General features: G+C 34.5%; 1 protein-coding gene and 1 non-coding gene across 2 annotated transcripts; both read right to left on the reverse strand.

Annotated features, from left to right (window-relative positions):
• Window positions 1-479: 479 nt before the first annotated feature.
• On the reverse strand, window positions 480-551 carry TRNAP-AGG (transfer RNA proline (anticodon AGG)). Its single transcript has one exon. It is a non-coding gene; the product is annotated as a tRNA-Pro (tRNA).
• Window positions 552-1606: 1055 nt separating this feature from the next.
• On the reverse strand, window positions 1607-3331 carry LOC112278047 (oxygen-evolving enhancer protein 2, chloroplastic). The gene is made up of 3 exons (XM_024511461.3): window positions 2982-3331; window positions 2570-2802; window positions 1607-2282 (listed from the first exon to the last, which is right to left on the reverse strand). Exons 1-3 carry the CDS (start codon window positions 3241-3243, stop codon window positions 1971-1973), a joined length of 807 nt encoding a protein of 268 aa, XP_024367229.1. The 5' UTR covers window positions 3244-3331; the 3' UTR covers window positions 1607-1970.
• Window positions 3332-7846: the final 4515 nt, after the last annotated feature.

Consider the following 7846-nt stretch of genomic DNA (forward strand, 5'->3'; position numbering starts at 1 on the left):
GTAGTCGTCGTTGATGGGTGCCATTTACGAATGGTTTTGCATTTCTAATGTGGGTTTGTTGTGGGCAGTTATATATATATATATATATGTGTGTGTGTGTGTGTGTTAAGGCCAAAGAAATTGGTAGGTGTCTACAGTTGTACTTGTACTTATTTTACGATTATTAAAAATATCCTACACAATAATTTCAAAGAAGAGTTGATCTCAAAATAGTTTAAACAATCAATTTGTTCTATACACAATTTGAAAATAAATTTCATTCACGTTTATTGCATTCCAGAAACTATCTCCTTTTATTCCATAGGAATGTTTCATTTACACAACCATTTTGAAATCAACGGATACTTTCACAACCTAATCGACGGATATTTACACAACCTAATCAACGGATATTTCACCTAATTACAACATTGTGAAATCTCCAAAACAGGTAGTTTAGCGATCAGCAGCTCTCCATTGCAATATACTTTCATCAAAATGGGGTATCGGGAGAATCGAACTCCCGACCTCTTGCACCCTAAGCAAGAATCATACCACTAGACCAGATACCCTTCTGTATGCGAGCAGAGATTCCTAGTAAATATATAAATAAAGAAGTCGTTGAATTTTAAAACATTTAAGCTTATTAAGCGCAATCTGCTTAAGTCGGTCTCGGTGCCCGAGACTGTATAACACACGACTTTTTTTCTTTTTATTATTGTTTTTCTTTTCTTGGCCTTTTTCCTTTCGTTTATTTTGTATCATGATTTCAAAAGTTAATTTCCAGTATATTATATATAAAGCGTGAAGATAACCAATTGAATGGGATGTGTTTCTTCCATTATGAGTTGGATACAGTTTTTCATTAGGACTTGCAATACCACTTCTTCTTTCTACGATGATTATATTTTCCGTGATAAAATATTGAAGTATTTTAAGATTATTAAAAGTGTAGGAAATTAATTTGATGAAGTTATAAATATATATATATATATATATATATACATTAAGCTTACAGAGATATGCGTATATATTATTGCATCATAACTAGTGTATATTGTGCGTGATTTTTTTATATATTTATTATAATTAAGTGTTTGAACATAGATTTGTTGTGATCGTGGTTTTAATCTTGGTCAACTACAAAGTCAAGCATTGCACACATTAGTAAGGTTGGAGAAATCATAGTCTTAAAATTGATTTATAATTTATATAAATTCAGAAGCATATTGAGCAGCGGTTACAATGTTGGGAAAGAATGTCAACTGTCCACCTTTGAATATTACCGGTGGTAAAGAATTTTCTTCAAACACATAGTTTGTTAGATGAAATTAAAAAAAAATCTATTGATTTGAAGTATTCAATTGCATTGTTAGAGATACTGGCGCAAGAAAGTTATCAAGAAATGAGGGCAAATTCACAATCAACAAGTTCATCAACAATTGCGTGTATATTGTTTAACATGCTCACTTGCATATAACCTATGAATGAGCAAATTCAATTTTTTCCATTAAGCCTACAACACACTTTGCCTCGGTGCACAGAAGTCGTGACAATTTTAACGTCAGGCAATGATCAGGAGCCATACTGCACGTATTCATCTCGTTCACAGGGCAACAATCCAGCATACCAATGGATTAGTTCAGTCTGTAATATTGATTTGTTCACGTATAGCCTACATAATTCATGAGGATATATTGACAAGAGAAGTCCGACCCATAGATCGGTGTTCCAAGATGCAGCCAGACTCGGTTGAATTCAGTCACCTTACTCGCGTTCAACAAGGGAGGCATGCATAAGATGAGCCCAGTTAGACAGTATCTACGTGCCAGCAGATGACCTCGGCCGGGAAAATGGAATGCGGAAAACGGCATCTGTATCCTCCACAAACCAATCCCGATACATTTCGACAGTGATCCGATCCGGTAGAATCTTCAAACTGTGAAAACGATCGTGTTGGGTGATCCACAGTATTGAAGTTAGTGTAGAAACTAAGCCACAGTGAATGTGTTCCATGCACCCTCTACGAATTTCTTTACACCCTTGAACCATCTCTTGTCACCGGCTTGAGCCTTCAACATGTACAGGTTACCATCCTTCACAGTGGCTGCGATCAGCTGATGCTTGCCTCCTTCATCTCCGTCAGCGGTTCTAGTGAGCACACTCAACTTGTAGTAGGGTCTGCCTTTTAATTCCACTGATTTCGCCTCGAGAATCGCTGCAGTTGCAACAGAATTGTTCTGAAATCCTCCTTCGGATGCAGTCTTGCCATTGTAGGCTTGCTTCCCGAACAGATAGGAGACCTGCAATCAGCCACATGGGCATGCAAAGTAGGCGTTCATTGCGTGGGAAGCCTTGCTTCAAAAGAGAGAATTGTGACTGTGCAACGATCATTGATCATATAAGCAAGGATGGAAATATATAATACCAGACTGATCATAACAAGCACTAGCCATCTACAATGCCAATTGCTAAGTCTCAAGTAAATTAGGGGAATTTATAAATTGCACAAATTCATTGAAATATTGGAAGAATTACTTCTTCATTAATCAATTCTTGACGTAGATACAGCAGGTGCGAGAGAGCCCACCTCATCCAAAAACTTCTCTGGAGATCCATATTCTGTTATGCTGCCCTTACTGGCGGGGGTAATAGACACAAACAGATTGTTGGTAGCGTCGAAGTTATCTTCAAATCTCAGCACTGTTCCGGGGAATTCCTTTTCTTTACTGGGATTCCACTTCGAGGGAATATCTAGGGAAAAGCCATCGCCGGTGAATGGGGAGAAGCCAGTAGATTGCTTGGGGGCACCAAAAACATTAGCTGCCAGACGTATGACATCACGAATTCTCAGCATCAACTTCCAACACATAGATCAATAGATAAATGCTTTTAAACATGAATACTCATAAACGGTACCACGTTCGAAGTCATAACTCAGGACACCCATACCACATACACTATTCCCGAATCCCCACTCCACTTCTAGCAACTTCACGCACCGCTCTCTCCATACGCAGCATTGGCAGGCGCGATCCTCGCGCTGGCAGCGACTACACCAGCAACCAAGGCGAGCGCCGCGCGGCGACTCACGGTCTCACTCTCGTCACCCCTGCATGATCTAACGACAGAGCTCCTGGCCACAACGGTAGAGACGGAGGGGGCCGCAAAGGTGACCGAGGCGCCGGAGATGCCACTCTTGGCCCACGCCAGGGAGGCGCACTTTACGGCGAATCCAGACGACAGCGCTGCGGTGCACGACATCACGCCGCCTGGGGATATGCACTCACACGCACTGATCGTCACGTCTGAATGCCAACTGAGACGGGCTCTGCGGAGGGCTTCTACGGATGCTGCACTGCGACAACTCCACCGACGGGGCTGTGAACATGAAGAAGCCCTGCCGCAGCAAGCGGATCGCCTCGGCGAGCGTCATATCTGAAGTGTTATCCACTTCCAGGAGCAATCGGGAGGCGCGATTGGCTCGCGCGCTGCTTGACCCACCTGCCGAAGATTGCAGCTCGAGGCGTTGCTAGCATTGGTGGCCGCACCCCGACTTCACTCGTCCCGCCTTGTCACCGTTACCGGATCCTTCCCGTTCGTTTTTTGCCGTTTTCCCGTTGATTCAGCCCAATTTCTGACGGGGGTGTATCTGTGTCGAGTCCCAGCGTTATTACTTTTCCATGGATTGTTTGAGTTGATTCTTGTGGTGGGTAGCGAGACTCCCCCAGTTTTCTTAGCATCTTTTTTGCTGTTGGAACACTTAATTGTGCACAAATCCATCCTTTGTCTGGGTGTCACATTTTTCACTTTTGTGTTGTTGATTTTGTGATGCCAACACTGTGCAACGTATTTGATGCAGCTGCAGCCGTGGGATTAATTCTAATTCATTACAAGATTTTGTTTGCTAATCTCTGAAATTCAAGTTTATGACAAGGATATACATGAGATAATGTTGATGTCTATACTGGGTTGTATGAACTGTGTTGTCCTCTAAGTCATGTTATGCTTTAGGATTGCCTTTTTGATAGGGTGTTGCTAATCCTACCACAATTTTTGCCACTGCCACCACAACCTCCCATCCACCACATGCCACTTTTGTTTAATACCTTTCAAACCATACGGTTGAACATTTTATTTATTTATTTATTTTTAATTGGAATTAAAAAGACTAAAAAACTATGTCAAGTGGGTTGCAAGTTATGATGGCAATAGCAAAAATTGTGGTGGAATTAACAATATCCTTCTAATTCATTTTGTATACAAATTTATATGTTCTACAAATATATTTATGACATATTTTATGATATTTCCTTAAATTTCTAAAAATAATATTTTTATGACCATTTTTCTATGTTTTTTTTTTGGTTTAAATTATCAATGGATTTTGTTTTATATATCTTTATAATATATTAGATTATCTAAATACCCTAAAAACTTTCTAAGTGTTTTTGAAGCATTATAAATTTGTTTTAAATTATGTACAAAGTTTTATTATTATGTTTAGTATTTTGAAATTTGTAAGAATTATTTCTTCTGAACTACAAACCTATTAAATCTTCTATAGTCTTTTCAGATCTCCTTTAATTTTCTTCATTTTTGTAAATGGTTTTTTAGAATATTTTTTAGATTCTAAGTATTGTAGTACTTTAATATTTTTTATTGCATTTTTTTAGTATTGGTAAAAAAAAAAAAAAAAAAAAAAAAAAACTATATTGAATAATATTATAAGATGTTTTTGAAAGATAAAATAGAGACACATATTAAAGCTATTTTTTCCACAACAACCTTGTTTATAAAAAAAAAATAAGTTTACTATTTTTTAACTTTAATAATGTATGTGAATCAATACATATTAGATTTCTAAACTACACAAATACATTAAAGAATAGTATATATCTCTTATTTTTGTGAATGACTACATAAAAAGAATTTTTTTCATTAGTTTTTCTTTGATGTAGGTGGTTTTTACTTTTAAAAGATTATTTATTTATTTTTTCAGAATTGTATGTTGAAATAGAATTTTTAAGGATTACTTTTTGTTATTTTGAACTTTATTTGTAGACTAATTTATCTAATTCATAGGATTATCTTAAATTTATTTTTTTAAGTTTAATTTATATTTTCTAATTATATTATTTTAAATTTTTATTTTAATCCATATTCAATTCTTACAGTAAGAAAATTAAATTTAATAAGATCTTGTCAATTAATGTATTAGTGATATAAACATAAAGACTACTAAAAAGAAATTTGAGACATAATTTTTTAATTTTTTGCAAAAAATCCTTTGCAAGAAAGATACAAAAATTGACTTGTATAAAAAAAACTTAAAATATATTTAATTTGAAATTTTATATATACTATAGACATAAGAAAATTATAAAATTCAAATTTTGAAATTTGATTATTTAATATTATATCATATGTTGTCATTACTAATCTAAAGTTTAAAATATAGAATCCTATGTCAAATCCTAATGAAACCCCAATAAAATCCTAAATCCTAAACCAACCCTAATGAATCCTAATAAAATCCTAGACAAATCCTAAATAAATTCTAATTAAATTCTAATTAAATTCTAATTAAATCCAAATAAAATCTTAAATCTTAACCAAATCCTAGACCTTAAATCAATCCTTAATCAAATCCTAAATCTTAAACAAAATTCTTAACATTCCTACAATAGATTAAAAATTCAATAGTAAATGATTAAAATATTGATTTTGACTCAAACTTTTCACACCTTGTAACAACTAAGTTAACAATAAGTATAGTTTTTTTTTGAAGAAGATCACAAATACCAAATAGATGATAAACTTTAAACTCGACTTGGATGTTGGCCACCCTCCTTCTCCAATCTTAATGCCAATCTTCCTAAGCTAAAATCTCTTAATTCTATCATTAAATATCTCTCAAAATTCATATATATATTGGAAATGACAACCCTAGTTTAAAATACATATAAATTTCACCTCAATCCAACCAAAAAATTGCTAAAAATCTTAAATACCTTCATTGATCCTCAAAACCCAATTTCAAAGACCTCAATTTACTTGAACTTTAATAACCTTTAATCTAGTACTTTGATTATGCTCAAATTTATAGCATGCAACAAGAACAACTATAAATACAAATTCAAAAATTATCATCTATAGGTCTACTATTAAACTTCCAAAATTCTCTCAAATATAAATACTTTTTATTTTTCAAAACCAAATTCACCAAAAACAACCTTAACTATGAAAATCTCTTAGAAAGTCATTATAAACTCAAAATGCCTAAAATCAACATTCAAAGAAACCCTATGAAGTCTTCTCTCAAACTTTTTTCTTCAATTTGCAAAAGAATCCTAGAGTTGCCATAGATGCATAGTTTTGTACCTTAGGATTTGATTTCAATCCTAGATGGCAATCGGTCCTTTTTGGATATCAATTCTTATTTTCTTCAGGTAGTTTTTGCTAAATTCAATTCCTAACTCCCTTGTACATATGTTTATATTCTTTATTTTTCTAATCTACCTTGTTTTATCTTTTTTATGGTTCTACAAAGTGTCACGGACACAATCATGTAAGGTAGTAATATCATCTAGAAATAGGTAGAAGTAAATAAAAGTAGATAAAAGTAAATAAATTCTATATTATTTAATATGGAAGCTTCCTAGAAGTTTCATAGATGCTGCTTTGATTTCATACGTGTCTTTAATTGACTTTTTGGATTAGAAACATGGTCAACAAGTTGACCATGTGCCACACATATTGTTAGCTTGAAGATGAAGCTAACTATGTGGCCCACTGTCAAGGACAAAGACTCGATGAGGGAAAATATACACCAAAAGGCTATCTCGATATAATAAGTCAAAATATAAACAAGTAGGTATATTAAAAGGAAACTGGAATGGCTATTGCCACAAGACAAGAAACTAAAGTCTCTTGAACCTGGACTAGAAGCAAGAAAGGAGTTGACAAGAGTGAAGAAGCCTTCACTCTTGTCTCTATATATACTATCTAACTAGGGGCTACGTGGCGACGTTCTATAGGACCTCCAATATGTGTTGACTTTGTAGGACACATGCCTTGACTTACAAGGCAAGTTTTTCTACGTGTGGACCACATAGTTAGCTTGATCTTCAAGCTAACAACATGTGTGGCACATGGCCAACTTGTTGACCACGTTTCTAATCCAAAAAGTCAATTAAAGACACCTATGAAGTCAAAGCAGCATCTAGGAAGTTTCTAGGAAGCTTCTATATTAAATATTATAGAATTAACTTACTTTTATCTACTTTTACTTACTTCTACCTATTTTTATATGTAATTATTAGCTTACATGATTATGGCCGTGACACCCACACGTAGAAGAACTTGCCTTGTAAGCCAAGGCATGTGTCTTATAAAGTCAACACATATTGAAGGTCCTATAGAACGTCGCCACATAGGCCCTAGTTAGATACTATATATAGAGACAAGAGTGAAGGCTTCTTCACTCTTGTCAACTCCTTTCTTGCTTCTAGTCTAGTTTCAAGGGTCTCTAGTTTTCTTGACTTTTAGCAATAGCCATTCCAGTTTCTCTTTCAATATATATCCTTGTTTATATATATTTTGTTACCTCTCTTTGAGTGAAGGCTCATTTATCTGAATTATTTTTTCATCGAGTTCTTGTCCTTGACAGATTGACAAGAGTACACCTACAATATCAGAGCTTTGTCTAATCTTGATTAAGAGTGGATTACCCTTTTTTTTTTATAAAATATATAAGCATATTAGAAGTTACGGATTACCCTCTTCTAAACTAATATTGTCCTTAGTATTTTCTTTGTTCTCAAGTCCTCTCTTCTATTTGTCTTGAGCGATATTAGACATCTTC

This window comes from Physcomitrium patens, chromosome 1, assembly GCF_059467195.1.
Source record: "Physcomitrium patens ecotype Gransden chromosome 1, ASM5946719v1, whole genome shotgun sequence".
Taxonomy (NCBI): domain Eukaryota; kingdom Viridiplantae; phylum Streptophyta; class Bryopsida; order Funariales; family Funariaceae; genus Physcomitrium; species Physcomitrium patens.

Excerpts from the sequence above, each read along its gene's own strand:
- LOC112278047 (XM_024511461.3), bottom strand. The coding sequence starts at position 3,243 with ATGTCGTGCACCGCAGCGCTGTCGTCTGGATTCGCCGTAAAGTGCGCC. Across the intron at positions 2,803-2,981 it reads TGCTGCGTATGGAGAGAGCG|CTAATGTTTTTGGTGCCCCC; the intron begins GTGCGTGAAGTT and ends TACGTCTGGCAG. Across the intron at positions 2,283-2,569 it reads CAGAGAAGTTTTTGGATGAG|GTCTCCTATCTGTTCGGGAA; the intron begins GTGGGCTCTCTC and ends GGCTGATTGCAG.